The following is a 16,757-nucleotide window of genomic DNA, read 5'->3' as shown; positions in this document are numbered from 1 at the left end:
AACGGGGCTTGATAAACAGTCAGCGAAAAGTTGTACACGTTCTACGCGCTATACATAACATACATCTACCAAAGAAGAAATATACATTTGCACGTCAAATACATGTTTCTGTCTATTGTTACATCCACTACGGAAACACTACAAAAGGAAGAATAGTTGAGAAAGAAGAAAAAGGAAATACTGTACAACTCGTCGGCGGTACACACACACACACACGCGCGCACACACACACACACGAAAGAAAGAAAGAAGAACAAAGTAGAGGAATAAAGAAACTGATACTATTGGATTTTCTTTCTAGCAACAGCAAAGGAACTGTGGTGGTGGGTACAATTATGCCGCAGCTCTGTTAATCAGCGTGCATCAAAATTAGCCCAGTTATAGTACAACGACCGCGTTCCCTGATGAGTAACACGCCTGTGTGAAAGAAACAACGCGTCTACCATAAATTGAAGGTACGCAGTATGTACTAGGTTAGGTTAGTCGGTTTTCAATGTTCCTAATTAATTATGTAAGTACATACGCATATATCTGTACATTAACATTTTCTTATCTTCTCAACCTTTTTCTACAACGTCAAGTGTTTTCCCTTTACATTCGTGTTCTCACTTTTTCATTATTTCTGTGTAAACACGTAGAATAAAGAGAAAAATGTGATAGAAAAGATATTTACATACTCCGGGATTGAAATTGTGTATGTCGTACATTCCGGATGTAGTTTTTATTATCTTTGTTTGTTTGTTCTATTCGTTATTCGTCGTTACTCGTCGTTACTCGTCGTTACTCATCGTTACCAATCGATCATCCCAATTTCGAAAACGTCGATTATTTTTCTCTCAAATCGTTATATTATTACTTCAATTTGTCTCTCTTTAATCGCTTTTTTTAACTACTCTTTGATTTGTTAGAGCAAACTATGTAAAATTCTCGAAACTGTAATTATGTACTTGAATGTATGTATCGTATGTACGTACTGTATATGTATACATCGGTGTTACGAGTTCAACTGAAAACTCTTCCAACTCACTATCTACCTATTTTAAATCTAACCATTACCATTAACATTATAACAAAAAATTCAAAGAAATACATGCCATTCTTACGTTGTAACGTTGTAACGTTGCATTTGTGGTTTCAACTTGATGGGAATAATTTGTGAAAAACATGGCTAGCAGACCGGTAATAGCGTAAAGAAGCATTCTTTATATCGAAGCTAACGTCAAATCGAATAATTGAAGAAAGTAAACGGGTGTGCACATGAGCGCGAAAACAAATTGGAAGGGAAAGTACTGGAACGGACGAAAAAGTGACAGAGACAGAGAGGGTAAGAAATGTAACTGTGAGAATGGAATGGAAAAGCAGAGGACAGGAAGGAATAATGTGGAAAAGCAGCTTGACTCATTTTTTACTCACGACCAAAATTTACAGTAGGGCTTAACGGTGCGGACGAAAAGCGTATGTGAGGTGATTGCTTGATTTTATTCAATTCGGTTCGATTCAATTCTGATTTCAATGCACGTATCAACATTGATCAGGAGGAATGTCAACAGGACACCGTACGATATGATGTTGAAAATTTCTACGATACGCTGACAGTTAACCTACTAATGTCTACGTTTTTTTTTCTTCAAATTTTTCGATCAACCATTATCCGGCGTCGTTTGCATACCTGCCTACGTCCTATAGTTAGAATAGTACACATACCTACAAAGATCAGTATTGCAGCTGCGTGTGATTGGAAGGAAGTAGAAATTGACGATTCTCAGTCCCGATACATATGTACTCCTTTAAGAATGCTAACGTAAGCTGAACACGTTTCGTGGCTACCGCGTAGTGTACGATGCCCCACATCGTCCTTTCGATACGTATCGTGCATACGAAGGCACCGCACGTTTACGCTGCTGTATACATATACATATGTACGTGTACACACACCTAACGGGAATCTTCTTAATTCGCGATCCTTTCTATGGTACTACGTTTAACCCCCTTTCCTTTTGTCCCGTATTCCTTCCTTTTTCCTTGACATATCTTACCGATTCGCATTGCACCGAGAAGGGGAATAACTGATGTGTTTATTGATCATCGTACACAGGTACAGGAATAATCAATTCTTCCGTAAAGAAACATTTCTCCTTGTACTACACCTTATATCTGGAGGGGAGAAAACATGGAAAGAAGAAGAAGAAGCATGGTAGCGTTGCTTGGATTAATCCTGTTCCTCAAATCTTCCGATGCTGAAAATAATAACGGCAACGATGGGCATACGTTCTCTCATCACCGACAAAAGAGGCTCTTTTGGATAACTAACGATGGCCGAATAGCATTACCACCCGGCACCATAATGACGATAACTCCAACATTGGCATTACCGTTCGTCAGATATCCACCCTACGGTTTTCTCAGCAACATGACAATCAGCCTCCCTTTTACCAGTGAGTACTTACACGGAGTTAACTCTCCCTCCTAGATTATACGATAATATACGAATCTCTTTTCTCTCTTGAATCTCTTTTTCACAACAGTCGATTTTGATAAACTTGGTTTAACCGACAATGAGAACCCTTATGGCGCTTTACCATCGGCGTTCGATGCAACTGCGAGAGAACAAGGATCGTCGAACACGGCAGAATTTATCGCGACATTCGTGAAGCGTGGACTTAGCAAGAGAGAAGCGATCGCGGATCTACCAAAGGATGTACTTTACGGAGGTGAAAGGGCTCTTTTGTACGGTACCGCTGAGGATATGCTCGCAAATTTCGGTTTAAACGGAAAGGCATGTCTATTAAGAGCAATCTGTGAAGTGCAAGGACACCCCTTGAGCAATTTCGGTCTGATTGGAGAAATGCTCAAGCTTTTCTTCACGTAAGCGCCTTTTATCGCTACTCCTTATCCGTACAATTAAGTAAACATGTATAACTTTCTTTCTAGTGCTAGTAAATCACCATTTGCCAACCTCCTGGAAGAATATGTTGAAGCCGAAAATAGAGGAAAGTTTCACGGAGAGTGTTGGCCTTACTACAAAGACTGTCCAAAATCGCTATTTCGTCCCTCGGAGAATAAATACACGTAAATATAGGATACGATACGATAAGAAATACATCATACCTTTTATTGTAGTTCACTTTCTCCCTTCTTCCAGAAAAGATGCGTTTCATGAAAGTGTTGCTGCTACCAAGCCGATTCGGATGGAACAGAAAAAAAATCGATATTTTCCTCCAATCGAGTCTATGGATCGAACGAGAAGAGAGACTCAGTTTCCTCGAAATGTGAAACGCATGGTGCATCCGTTTATGTAGATCAAATCGCTCGGAGCTAGATAATAACTTCGCAGGTCGAAAAAAATGTATTAATCAACTTCTGCGCGTTCTTTTCTTTGGAACATTTTTCCACCCGCTAAAAGATCAACTGTGAAAAGTATTAACAAACCGCGTCAGCTCCTGGGAAGATCATTCAAACTCGAAGCTGGAATGGAAAACTACTGCGCCTTCGACTTGATGGATAACCAAATAATTGCATTTTACGCTTTATTGGTCCGTCTTGTGGCCTACGTCACGTGTCTACTACACGTACACCACCCTTTATCGCCATATTATGTCTAGTATAATTTATTTTTCGATATCATTAAGTTTTACATTAAAATAACAAAAGATTGCTTTCAACCGCTTCGATTTATTTCTCGTACTGATATACATATGTAAGTACGTGCAACAGTTCCAGCATTTTTCATTATACCGATGTGTAGTCAAATGAGAATACGCATACACACTTATCATCTCATCTCATCTTTCCTCATTTTTCATTTTTTTTTATTCTCAATTCTTAGCGTTTTCTATCAATTTATTTCAATGCTGCCGATACTCGATAATAAATATTCTATACCCGCGACCATAATCACTCGTACTTATCTTCTTCTGAAATTAATTAACCAACTGTTTAATGATAATACATATTCGTCTATACAGGATGAGCCGGGGGATGATAGGTGGTGTAACGGAGAAGAGGGTAATTTTATAAAATAACACTTTTTCACAAGTCTTACTTTTCCACGTATTTCTATTCGCTATAAACTGTTACTTCTGCTCAGACTTTTAAGTTGATAAACAGTGGTAATGTCACATTTTGCAACAAATAGTCGCTAAACAGAAGATTATGTAAATCTTGTGCAACTAAAAGGAAAAAAATGTCTTATCAAAAAAAAATCAGTACTTATCCTCACATTGGCATTTTTTATTAGTGCAAACATAAAGCCGAGAACGTTGTACCACCCGTCCAGGCCCACACTATATAGTCTATACTATTATGTATACTATAGTTATGTAAATATCCTACTATGTATATATGTATGTACACTTATCTATTTGTTTAAGTATTTACATACTATACATAGACATAATTTACAACGCAACAAACTACATAAAGCCATTTCTCGTCACATATTATATATGTACATGTATGTATGTACATACGAATATGTATCGATTAGCAAAGAAATCAGAAACGAAAGCAGCTAAGAAGAAATCAAATATCGAATAAAGTCAGATGAATAAATGCGTTACCAACTCTACGATTATCTTTACTACGCGTTCATTCGTACTGCGTATTGTGTTAAAAAAAATTCATTTCAGTCAATCTAGCATCTTAAACATAATCGCGTATTTCAATTAAATTCTTATGCTAAAAATATACCTTAAATAACTTGTTTCAATACAGGAAACGTGATGAAAGGGCCAATGCAGCAAAATGTAACTTCCAATAGTCTTGATATTGATTCTATAGTTATTTATCGTTATCTTTGGCAAAGCTTAGGGAATCCCCCCCCCGCCATCGCTTATTTATTTCCAAACTTCATCGGTTACCTGGATAATTATCAACTTCGAATAGATAAAAACCCGTTGAAAATACTTCGTATAAGGAGAGTATGTTTCACTTTTCATCTTTCTCTCTTATATTTTTATACCGATATCGATTAATATCGTACAAAGTGTATATATTATCATGCGATTGTAGAAACTTAACCTTTACATTTTAAGTTGACAGAGGGTATTTGTATTACTGTATTATTCTTACAAAGCGGGGGGCATGGCTTGTGAAACTTGTAAGGTAAAGTTCAGCCTTTTTACACGCAAGGTAAGAACAGTGTTCTTGTACGTGTATGTGTGCGTTTGTATGCGTGCGTGCGTGCTATGTGTCTACTGCTAATATTGTGTTTGAAATAAGCACTTTACTTTTCTCATGAAACTCTTCCAGAAACAATGTATGGATTGTTTGAGGTATTTCTGTTCTGAATGTGTGATCAAACGATTGGACAAGATATTCAACTGTGAAAGTTGTAATCTATTGTCTCGAAGACCTTTGATACAAAATCAAATTGTACAAGTACGTTCTAAAGACTTGCGTCAGTATCTGTTGGCAAAGAAAGTACCTATTGAAGGATGCATCGGTATGTACGTTACATTCCATAATTACTTTAAATTTCCCACATTGTAGACTACTCTATCTTCTCAGATTCCTTTCTAGAAAAACACTTGCAACACTCCTTATTCTTTGTCCTAATTTACAAATAACATGCTTTCTCTTTCTTTTTTCTTACAGAGAAAGAAGATTTAATAAAATTGTTAATGACATTTGCTAACGGTACCAGTAATTATTGGAATACAGAAGACGCAGAAAATATGTAAGTTTTCCTTTATTAGATAATATTTAATATTGTTGTAATATTGTAATGTTAATATCTTATCTGCTATTCACAATCTTATCAACATTTAACGGAGCAAATGTATACTCTGTTTCTTCTCTCTTTTAATTTCAGCCACGGTTCTCCTTCTAATCAATCGGCAACAACAAACTATGAATATAATGTACAGGACTTGAATCAGAATCGTGAAACGAATGCTGCGACAATTTCTAGAATTAACTTTTACGCAAATGGAAGAGCAGAATCTATACACTCGCAAGATGAGAAAGTAACAAAAATGTCTGATACATTTGTAGAGAGCATTGTAGTATGTAATTATGATCATTCTATTATTCCTTTTTCGTAACAATGGTTTATATCTCTCTCTCCCCCCCCCTTCTTTTCTTCTTTTTCTTCTTCTTTCTGATTTCTTCAATACAGGATCCAGTGAAATTATCTGATATAAATACGTTATCAGAATTGGAACATTTAAGCATGAAGCAGTTGAAAAACTTGTTGAGTACAAATCGAGTCGATTACAAAGGTTGCATAGAAAAGTATGAATTATTGGACAAAGCTTTCAAGTTATGGGAAGAGTATAAGCGGTCAAAAACAAGTAAGACATTTTTCTTTTTTTTATAATATATTTATTTATTTGACTTTTTAACTATGAGAAACTTTTTAATTTATCAATATTATCAGTAGAAGTGGATATTCCGGATGCAGATGTATGTAAAATCTGTTGGGATGAACCTATGGAATGTGTATTTTTAGAATGTGGCCACGTGGTTTGCTGCCTCAACTGTGGTAAACAAATGTCTGAATGCCCAATATGTAAACAGTATGTGGTGCGAATAGTACGACTTTTTAAAGCTTAACAACAACAGTGCGATTATGTGTAATATTATAGAAATAACACTTAACGCGAAAGATAAAAGAAAGATCGAATAATGTTTACAACTGTCGAGATGTCTCAGATTTTAAAAAGTAATTGCTTACTGGCGCATTCTATTCATGGGGACATAGACTGTAATATAGTTCTGATTATGTCGAACTTTTTATATTAAAATTAATTGTAATTATATAACGTACGCTAATATGTAGCCCAAGTATGTTTCAACGCTTTTATAAATTTTCACACCTTTTCCTTTAAAAATATGAACGAAAACGGTGGGACACTCAATCGAGCCTTTATCAAATACTTGTTTCATTGTACTTTCTTGGTGCGCTATATTTGAAGATATCGTAAATTAATATAAACGCTCAGAAACGTGTCCTTTCACTCTTGTTTTAGATTCACAAAAAAGAAATTCATTGAAATCGGCGACCCTACTGTTGTGACCTCTCGTTATCAATTAAAATTTATCGAGTCACTACTTTGAATTAACTACGTACTATATATCATACATAATGTAACGATGTGTATAGTATAAGTAAAATACTTTGAACCATTCTACATATTCGACCAGCCGGAGTTACATTCTTTCATTTCATTCATCGAACCTTCGCTTGTTAATTTATACTATTAAAAATTCGTTCGTGTGCCTGCTTGCGTGCATATGTGTGTGTGTGTGTGTGCGCGCGCGCGCGTGTGTGTAAAATATAGTATGTATAATAATAAATAAATATTTTACTGATACACGCATAACTATAATTTGATTATATTTTATTAATTTGAATTATTAATAAAAATTTTACATACTTAGGACGTTCCGTTACGTTATACAAGCAATAAAGATATTTTAAATTAACTTCTAACCTATTTATACTCGACGTAAAGCTTTTATGATACAAGAGTTCAAAATACGTTCTTAAAAAATTATGTATGTGATGTCATGTAACTGGTGGTACAAACGAGAAGGTGGTGATTCTACATAAAAATATAGAATAAAATTTTTTCATAAAAGGTTTAGTTCTCGAGAAAATTGTATTTAAAAATTTGTCAAGTGCGCGTGCTCTCGACTTTGCGTTTGTACTAATAAACGATGCCAATGTCATGATAAGTATGCATTGGTAATACATTTATTAACAATACTAAACGAATTGTTGAAAGTAACGTCTGTGTTAACGCATACAAATCCTTGCTCTTTGAGTTTGGGAATTACGTGGACTAATGATACGATATTTTAACACTTTAATTGAGTGTTTAAACGCGTACGATTAATTCTTTTACCTGCAGATTTACACTAGCCTTTGCGTACACTACTTTTTGCAAAATGTGACATTACCACTGTTTATCAATGTATAAGTATGAGTAGAAGGAACAGTTTATAGCGAACTTTTAAATTCAATTTTCTTGGATACAAAGCTTAATATGAAAATATTTTATTCTATTATAACTATATTAGTATCATTGTGTTATAAACGCTTTTTAAAGTAGACATAGCAATTCGTTTCATTGATATGCTACAATGTATAATTTTTTAAAATGTTTCTAATTTTATGAAGTCATATAATAATTGCAGTTAATTTAATTTCACAACGATATCAATTTTTAAACTAAAACAATTTTAAAATTAAATAGTTAAATCTGCATTAAGACAAATTATAACGGAAGTGTTTAATAGAATATCCGTTACAGATATACTTATTTAAATGGGTATTTCAGAAGAAACGACGTACATACATAAGTACATACTTACGTATGCAAATACTTAAGTATGTATGAAAGCAACGACACTTTTACGTTGGCTACGAATATTCCCCGATACTGAAATAGAAAGCTTCGAAAAATTAGGTACATTAAAATTCTACAGTTGCCTTTTAGTGAATTTTTTGTGCATACATTGATTCGAAACAATTCTGAATAAAGAGTGAAAAGTAGAATTAATAAATATGGGTCAAGCAAACGTTGAAAAACTGGTTTCTAAGCTAAGGTACAATGTTAGACCAACACCACGTAAGTTAAAGAATCCGGATGGTCCAGAAGGAAGATTGCGGAAAATTCAGAAAACATTAACTGCTGTAATTAATTACGAGAGAATCGAGTTGAATTACGCGAGAGCAGACGAAACGAGAGGTTATGTTGAACGAGTATGTATCCTGTAAACTAATCGATCCTTTTGGTTAAATGAATAACTATTTTCTTTTTTGCAGTTAATCTCAGAAGCATTGCGTTATGGACCTGAACACAAAGAAACGATGGAGCTTGCAAATTTTTGGATACTAGAGAAACAACTTATTCATAAGCTTTTCAAAGTACTTGTACCAAGATATCAAAATTATACAACTTCGTTTACAAAGATTCATAATGCACCATGTATATATCCTGGGTTTGGATATAAAAGGGCTGTATTAGAATTAAAAGGTATATTTGATTAAAAATATTATCATTCATTTGTATACTCATTGCAATTTATGATTGAAAGTGATTAACGTAAACTGTTAATTTTAGGAAATGTGTATCCCACTGTAGAACAGTCCAATCCACATCAGTATAATTTACTTCATAATATGTTACTTGATGCAGCTAGAAAGGAATATAGAATGCAAAAGTATAAAGAAATAGCAGAAAACAAGAGCTTCTAAGGAGATGTACTCACATGTGCATATTTTATTATTATATAATACAAAAAATACAAGATATTAATATAAATTGGTAAATATAATTAATTATTTGTATTTTGTTGAAACGATTTATTAAATTTATTATTATTATGTTTGTTTGAAAAGGTGTAATGGATAATATTTGTGAAATTCTGTAACATGATCCTCCATTGAGCACATCTGTTTACTGAAATTAATAGAATACGAATAATATGCTTTAAAGAATATCTACAAATGTACATTGTAAATTCTAAATTTAATCAAGTTACAAACATACCGTATATGCTTTGGCATTGTATGATATATGTCTGTGAATAACTCTTTCCAACATGGTTTAAGTTCTTTTTCTGCTTTTGCAAAAGCAAGTAAAACAGAATTTTTTACGCATTTATTTAATTCCTGTTCTCGCTGCTCACACCACAGACCAACTGATTCCAAATAATCACGATATCTGATTATTGGTGTATGATGTTTCCATTGATCTATTTCGTTAATCGATCGATATGCAGTACTATCATCGGAAGTACTGTGGTGACCAATTCTGAAGTAGAAGAAAAAAATAAGAAGGATACATTACTAAATGTTTTACAGAATCAGTCTATAATATATGTATATGAGAAACATGCTTTTATACCGATAACTCATCGCTTCGATTAAAACAGGTTTTCCTTCCATGATGCAAAGTTCGCGAGCAGCTCTTGTTGCATAGTACATGGCAAGAATATCATTACCATCTACGCGAATTGTGTATATCCCATAAGCTGGACCTCTTGCTGCAATTCCATCCCCTTTAAATTGTTCTAAAGAAGGTGTTGAAATTGCATAACCATTATTCCGACTATAAACATAAAGATAAAACTAAGCAATCATTTTTGTAGGTGTTTGGTATTTCTTCATATTTCTTTTCACTATATTAGACAATATTCCTTTCGCTATATTATACATTACATAATTAACTTTACCACACAAAAACAATTGGACACTCCAAAGTTGCTGCAAAATTGAAAGCTGCATGAGCATCTCCTTCACTAGCAGCTCCTTCACCAAAGTAACATACGACACATACCCCTTTTCTAGATCGTTTAAATGCATATGCAGTACCTACAGCTGAAAATGAACAAAATTTATATATAGATTAAAAACCTATGTTCTTTTCCTTCATTTCTTTTTTAATAAAATTGTTATACAGTGTGACAATTAATAATTACTGTGTACCTTGAGGTAATTGTGTTGTCAAGGGAGATGAAATAGTAACAAAATTCAATTTTTTTGATCCATAATGAACAGGCATTTGCCTTCCTTTTGAAGTATCCTTGTGATTACCATAGCATTGATTCATGAAATCCCTGATAGAATGGCCACGCCATAACAAGACACCTATAAAATTATTTCATATCACTTTATATTCATTTTGCGCTATTAAACAAAAGAAAAGAAATATCATATCAATATTTTCTACCAGCTTCCCGATACTCTTCCCCTGTATTGGTCATATAAAATGATATACGTCCTTGCCGTTGAGATTCATAGAGAATTTTGTCCATTATATTCAGAGTAATCATTTTTCGATACATTCTAATAAAAGTTTGCTCATCTAACTTAGATGAAAGAAGAGAAACACATAAATGGTAAATTGGAATACAGATTTTATTTTGTATGTATATGTCATAAACATTTGCAAGTCAAACCTTGAAATCTTCAGGTAATCGTACATGTTTGGATGAGTCTAAGATTCTAAATAATGGTAAAGAATCATAGCATTCTTTATTAATGAACTTTAATTCACTGGAAAAACTGGTTTGAATTCCTAAGAAAGATGGATCACCTGCATTGATGCTCGTACCAATTTTGATATTGGTAGTTGGACTATTATAAAATTGTTGAACCTAAATTCATTGAATAAAACGGATTAAATATTCTTTGCATTCATTCTCACTTTTACGCTTTTTAGGCTTACCTGTTGTAATACATTTCGAGAGTACATATGTTTTCCACACCTCAAGAAAACTTTCTCAATCATTGCTGTTTAGTTGACAATGTCCAAGTTTCTATTGCGATGGTCGTTGAATATCTGTTTTCGTTTTACAATTTTACGTAATAGCTTACCATTCGATATATGCGTAGAATGAGGTGCACAAATTTACATATTTTGTTTTTATTGAATATACATCAGCTGACTAATATAAGCACCAGTAATAGCTTTTTGTGATAATGTAAAGAGGGCAGTAGAAGATTTGTTTGCATGAAAGTATATCGTTCACTAGTGAGAAGTATCTATTGACAATGAATCACTTTTATAATTTATTTAGTAACAAAAACTAGAAGCCTTCATTAGTACAAATTAATAGATGTAATCGAAAAGTAATTACAGAATCAGTTTAGAGTAAAAGAGTGAAATAAACAAAAATCAAATGTAACTGAAATCAAATAAAAATTTAACCTCTTTCGAAGTTGGACATTCGAAGATTCTTTTTGCAAAAGATAAAATCTTTTAATATAAGCAAGCGAAAAAAAAATGGATTCTCTGATGGAATCAGATCTGTATGAATTAATCGGTGTAGAAAAAACAGCTTCAGTTCAAGAGGTGCAAAACTTTTGCGTTGTAACGGTTCAAATTTCATTTGATGTATTTTCGAAATATGATACAATGCAATAGTAAGTGTACATTTTTCCAACGTATAATTTTGTTTCAGATTAAAAAAGCATATCGTAGAAAAGCATTATGCTGCCATCCTGACAAAAATCCAAATAATCCAAAAGCAGCCGAGTTATTTCATGAATTGTCACGAGCATTAGAAATTCTTACTGATGTGTCTGCTCGGGTAAATATAAAAAAATTAATATTATTTTCAACTTGTCATTATATTTTTTATTTTTCTTATTGCTAATATCATTTTAATTTTCACAATATAAGGCAGCTTATGATAAAGTTATTAATGCCAAGTATCAAGCAAAGTTACGTGTTAAAGAGTTTGATTCAAAGCGTAAGAAATTAAAAGAAGATTTAGAAGCACGAGAGAAAGCTTACAAACAAACTTTGGATGCAGATTATAATGTTCAATGTGACAAAGATAAATTGCAGGTACATTTTATCCTTGACAAATTTATCATAATCTTTCACCCTGTGTGTCATTATTGTAGCTTTGTGATTGCAGGCAGAAATAGAACGATTACAAATGGAAGGATCAAAGCAAGTAGAGGAAGAAATAGCATTTATGAAAAAACACCTTGAAGAACGGTTAAGAGTGTTTTACAAAGAATCAGAAGTTGACTGTGGTTCATATAAGGTAAAAGTGAAGTGGAAGTCCGATAAGAATGAGATATTGTTACTGTAACATAGACATATTTTTAATTATTTTGCTTCTTATACAAGTGTTTGTTTTTAGTATGGTGACATAACTGCCCTTGTTATTTCTTCTGCTAGAGAAGGCAGAGCATTAGTAGAGTATCAAAGGAAGAATGATGCAGTATGTATTCATCTATGATGTTGGAAATAGAATTATTTCATATTTTAAGAATAACAAAATTATACCTTTCTCTAGGAAATAGCTGTAAATACAGAACTCGGTTTAGCACAAAATCCTCTTAAACTTCAAAAATTGTGGCATGCACCAAAAGAATCGGGTGTTCCCGCTGAACAAATTGCTTGTAACGTTATTAATTTCGCAAAAAATGGGGTAAGTCAAGAATAATACTTCCTCTCGTATTATGTAAATAAAAAGCTATTAATGTTGGATATAAATTTTGTATAGCAGGTAAACCAAAGTATGTCAGATATTGAATTTGAACATTTTGTATTGAATAATCTAAAAAGAGCAGAAGAAAGGAAGAGATTTCTGGAAAAGTCAAACGATTAAATAACTGTGTCAATTACACTGCTCTTCAGGTTTTATTACATAATTATCACAAAATATACCTGAATGCTTTCATTGCGTGGCTGTTCGAATACGGGCTAAAAGGTATTCAAGCGAAATAAATAACAATTTGTGTATCTGTGTTTTTACATAGTTAATAAAAAAATCTTAGCGGTATTCTAATACGTTTATGAAAAATCTGTTCGTCAAATATAGCAACCGATCATTCGATTTTATGAGCACATTGAATTTAACTACTATAATACTTCGATTATAGCTGAATCTGTTACTTCATTTTTATCTGTAAGATAATTAAAACTTAGGTTAAGATTATATCCTTCCGTTCCTTTTGTTTCTTTTGTTTCTTTACTTCGGTTTCATCGATAGGGGCTGGTTTAACAAACGGAATTTCATTTTCGTATTGCGCTGGCATAAATTTTGCGAGAACCTTGGGTATTTTAATACCAGTATCAGTTTGATGCACTTCCAAGATTGCGCATATAACACGAGTAACAGCGCACATTGTTGCGTTTAACATGTGAACGTAATCTGTATTTGCATTCATCTTCTTGGTTTGACCATATCTAAAATATATCAGTATAATGATTCGCGTGTAACAATAATGGAAACAATAAGAATAGTAACGGTAGTAGCATGGTTATAATTACATATAAAACGAAACCTGTATTGGGACCAGTGATTATTACACCCATGATCGGTTAATTTGAACAAAATCGGGTCCGTTCCGTGCATTAAAGTTACTTCAAAATATCAAGCCCAACGAGCCGTAGAAACGCGCATGACATTAACGCATTACTCGTCAGTCCTGTTCTCTCTCCCTTGAAACTTACCCGGGAATAACTGGCCACGAGGATTAATTCACTGTCTACACGGTGTCGTTGCTCAAAAAAAAAAAAAAAAAAAAAAAGAGAATAGACAAAACGAGGGTAAGCGAGATAGACTTAGTCCAGGCATCGGGCAGGTGACGTTCGAGACCTGGCACTTGACAGGGATGCCGCCTGCGTTGCAATAAATCATCCAATTCATTAGTATTACTTTTATAAAGATAGAATGAAAATTTAAAAAATTGGTATTTTTGATATTGGCTGATTCATTAGCGGTATGTCTTTCAACTGCTGCGTGTCGCTTATTCTCGTTAAATCTATTCGCTTCCCTTGTCGATGTGTTTAGGTTTGCTAACCTCGAGGCACTGAGTGGCGGGAGAAGAGTAGAGATGATGATGATGATTCGTTTCAATTTGACCGAGCAGATTTCCTTTCAATTTAACCAAGCATGGGTGTATTATGCAATTTATTACCTGACCAGTAAACGTCTTGCTTGATAGTCTAAACAATTGCTGCACGAGACAAGTTCACGAAAAGCACTCGATCCTGGAAACCATGCTTCCAAGTCTAGTTTCTTTGAAGCAGCATTGTTCAATGCACCTGATACAATATTTACTATACGATAAGGAATCTCCAAAGTTTTGTAAAATTCTTCTGCATTTGAAATCATTTCTTCCATCATTTGCCAAGATTTATCATCATATGGTGATGTTAAACAGAATTGTTCCACCTGTCATCCGTCCATATATTTATATAAGGTCATCCCATAAGTTCGTGACGATAGCGAAAAATATTTTAATGAAAATTCAAGAAAATACTATAGCGACGACATAATGGTCTTACTAAAAAATTTTTTTTTAAATCAAATTTGAAGGTTCATTGGAAATATATCGAAAGATGTAAGAATCGTTAGATTTATTACAGTTGTAGTCCGAAATACGTGAAAATCTGCGATTTTTGGTATCTAACCGTTTGTAAGTCATAACAACATTAACCGATTTCGATGAAACTTTCAGCATGTATGTAACTGGCATAAATCTACAAAACGTATTTTTTAAATTTTCATTACAGGCTCAGATAAAGAAGTTGTAAGAAATGACCTTTGTAAGAAAAATTTGAAAATATTACAATTGCTCGGAACCGCAAAGAAAATAGTAAAATTTTTTTGTACACATATCTAGCGTCCTTCTGGTCCAATTTTAAAAAAGTTATTCTGTTTTAAAAAGGGTACGAATACTTCTGTGACTGATGTGACTTGTAACAATTGTGTGGACCATCCTGTATATACCTATCTGATATGTACATTTATGTTGCATTCATTACATGAAGTAATAAACAGTGAAATTGCAATTACTTTTTCAAACTGGTGAACTCTAAAAATGCCTCTGGTATCACGTCCATGAGATCCGACTTCTTGTCTAAAACACGTAGACAATCCTGCATACTTAATTGGTAAAACATTTTCAGGAATCCATTCGTTTCTATGAAATGCAGCTATTGGTTGCTCAGATGTAGCAATCAAATATTTCTCTTCAATTTCTTTATCGTCACTGTGTTCACTATTTTTACCAATCACCTAATAGCACAAAATGTTAAATAAGATAATTACTGTTTCTATAAATGCATGAATAATTCTTCATTGTATACCTTGTATAATTCTTCATCAAATTGAGATAATTGTGCTACTTCCTGCATAACATCCTTACGCATGAAAAAAGGTGTATAAAGTGGTTTGTAACCTTTTACTGATAATTCTCTAAGGGCTAGTTGTATTAATGCATGTTGTAGAAAAACTGCTGGTCCTACTAAAAAATAACCACGTCCACCGGAAACATTAGTACCGCGTTCTCCATCTATACCATCAATCATATGTATTAAATCAACATGAGAATATTTTCTTTTCTGTGTAACATCTCCCCAAGTCCTCTCAACCTAGAATTAAAAGTAATAATTTTACAATATCCATATTGACAATGGAATACATAAAAAATCTGTTGTACTAAATTTTTGTATACTTTATTCTCTTCTTCATCATTACTAACTGGTACAGACTCATGCAAGATATTTCCTATTTCTTTAAGAGCACAATTTCTTTCTGACTCTGTCGAGATTAAATCTTTATCATTTGCTCGAATAGCATCATCGATAAAACTACGAATAGTTTTAATTTGTGCGACTGTTAACGATTTCAGGTTAGTAGGTATTAAATTTTCCAAATTTTCAAGTATATCCTTCGAAACAGTGTCATCACCATCCACTGCTTCTTTTTTTTTCATTTTCTCTCCGATCTCTTTACTGCATACATTTTTTAACTTATTTAAATTGTCAGCTTTGTGTCGCAGCTGTCGCCAAATTTTATCTTTCTCAATCACCGTGTCTACTAAATTTACTGCTTTAAAACGTTTCTTTTGATTCTCCCGTATTTTATCTGGATCAAAGCCTTTATCATTTCGGAAAACATCTAAATCCAGAACCATGATTAACGGTGTTAAAATTACGGAAAGCTCTTCCAATTTCTATCGAATTACACGCAGATTTTATATGTTGTACGTATGTCAGCAGAAACACATACCCACCGACCGATTCACCGTTCATTGATCACTGAATTTCATCACACTGCCAACGTGTCAATAAAATGACATACGCATGCGCATACTCTATACAGACATTGAAAACCAGCATGATAGGTGCCTAACTCAAATAAGCAATGTGCCATGGTATCGGTTATCGCATACATGTATATTGCAGTATGTTTTACATGAACTTTTCGATATTATTGAATATTTCTTTTTACGAATAGCAATCACTTGTTAACTATTTTTAATTTTTATAATA

General features: G+C 33.4%; 6 protein-coding genes across 6 annotated transcripts; 4 read left to right on the top strand and 2 right to left on the bottom strand.

The window, feature by feature from the left end:
• Window positions 1-2,106: 2,106 nt before the first annotated feature.
• LOC108574176 lies at window positions 2,107-3,502 on the top strand. Its single transcript, XM_017936708.1, has 4 exons — window positions 2,107-2,435; window positions 2,526-2,865; window positions 2,932-3,069; window positions 3,143-3,502. The coding sequence occupies exons 1-4, from the start codon at window positions 2,171-2,173 to the stop codon at window positions 3,297-3,299; spliced, it is 900 nt and encodes a 299-aa protein (XP_017792197.1). The 5' UTR covers window positions 2,107-2,170; the 3' UTR covers window positions 3,300-3,502.
• A 1,356-nt stretch (window positions 3,503-4,858) lies between these two features.
• On the top strand, window positions 4,859-7,189 carry LOC108574165 (E3 ubiquitin-protein ligase RNF34). The gene is made up of 6 exons (XM_017936695.1): window positions 4,859-5,130; window positions 5,251-5,443; window positions 5,596-5,677; window positions 5,813-6,005; window positions 6,119-6,293; window positions 6,383-7,189. The coding sequence occupies exons 1-6, from the start codon at window positions 5,083-5,085 to the stop codon at window positions 6,553-6,555; spliced, it is 864 nt and encodes a 287-aa protein (XP_017792184.1). The 5' UTR covers window positions 4,859-5,082; the 3' UTR covers window positions 6,556-7,189.
• A 1,055-nt stretch (window positions 7,190-8,244) lies between these two features.
• On the top strand, window positions 8,245-9,205 carry LOC108574172 (39S ribosomal protein L17, mitochondrial). Its single transcript, XM_017936704.1, has 3 exons — window positions 8,245-8,710; window positions 8,774-8,984; window positions 9,072-9,205. The coding sequence occupies exons 1-3, from the start codon at window positions 8,513-8,515 to the stop codon at window positions 9,203-9,205; spliced, it is 543 nt and encodes a 180-aa protein (XP_017792193.1). The 5' UTR covers window positions 8,245-8,512.
• A 126-nt stretch (window positions 9,206-9,331) lies between these two features.
• On the bottom strand, window positions 9,332-11,331 carry LOC108574132 (2-oxoisovalerate dehydrogenase subunit alpha, mitochondrial). The gene is made up of 8 exons (XM_017936652.1): window positions 11,181-11,331; window positions 10,912-11,109; window positions 10,683-10,821; window positions 10,439-10,600; window positions 10,186-10,330; window positions 9,858-10,061; window positions 9,501-9,764; window positions 9,332-9,410 (listed from the first exon to the last, which is right to left on the bottom strand). Exons 1-8 carry the CDS (start codon window positions 11,241-11,243, stop codon window positions 9,332-9,334), a joined length of 1,254 nt encoding a protein of 417 aa, XP_017792141.1. The 5' UTR covers window positions 11,244-11,331.
• Window positions 11,332-11,543: 212 nt separating this feature from the next.
• Window positions 11,544-13,096, top strand: LOC108574143 (dnaJ homolog subfamily C member 17). The gene is given in 6 exon segments (XM_017936667.1): window positions 11,544-11,807; window positions 11,917-12,045; window positions 12,138-12,305; window positions 12,379-12,690; window positions 12,766-12,900; window positions 12,976-13,096. Coding segments are annotated over 6 exon segments (918 nt in total). The 5' UTR covers window positions 11,544-11,738; the 3' UTR covers window positions 13,081-13,096.
• On the bottom strand, window positions 13,094-16,516 carry LOC108574142 (serine--tRNA ligase, cytoplasmic). Its single transcript, XM_017936666.1, has 5 exons — window positions 15,938-16,516; window positions 15,570-15,854; window positions 15,277-15,498; window positions 14,396-14,652; window positions 13,094-13,661 (listed from the first exon to the last, which is right to left on the bottom strand). Exons 1-5 carry the CDS (start codon window positions 16,397-16,399, stop codon window positions 13,397-13,399), a joined length of 1,491 nt encoding a protein of 496 aa, XP_017792155.1. The 5' UTR covers window positions 16,400-16,516; the 3' UTR covers window positions 13,094-13,396.
• Window positions 16,517-16,757: the final 241 nt, after the last annotated feature.

This window comes from Habropoda laboriosa, unplaced genomic scaffold (genome assembly GCF_001263275.1).
Source record: "Habropoda laboriosa isolate 0110345459 unplaced genomic scaffold, ASM126327v1 scaffold222, whole genome shotgun sequence".
In the NCBI taxonomy this organism is placed as follows: domain Eukaryota; kingdom Metazoa; phylum Arthropoda; class Insecta; order Hymenoptera; family Apidae; genus Habropoda; species Habropoda laboriosa.
Note: the sequence above shows the minus strand (reverse complement) of the source record. Positions and strands in the feature narration are given on the sequence as shown.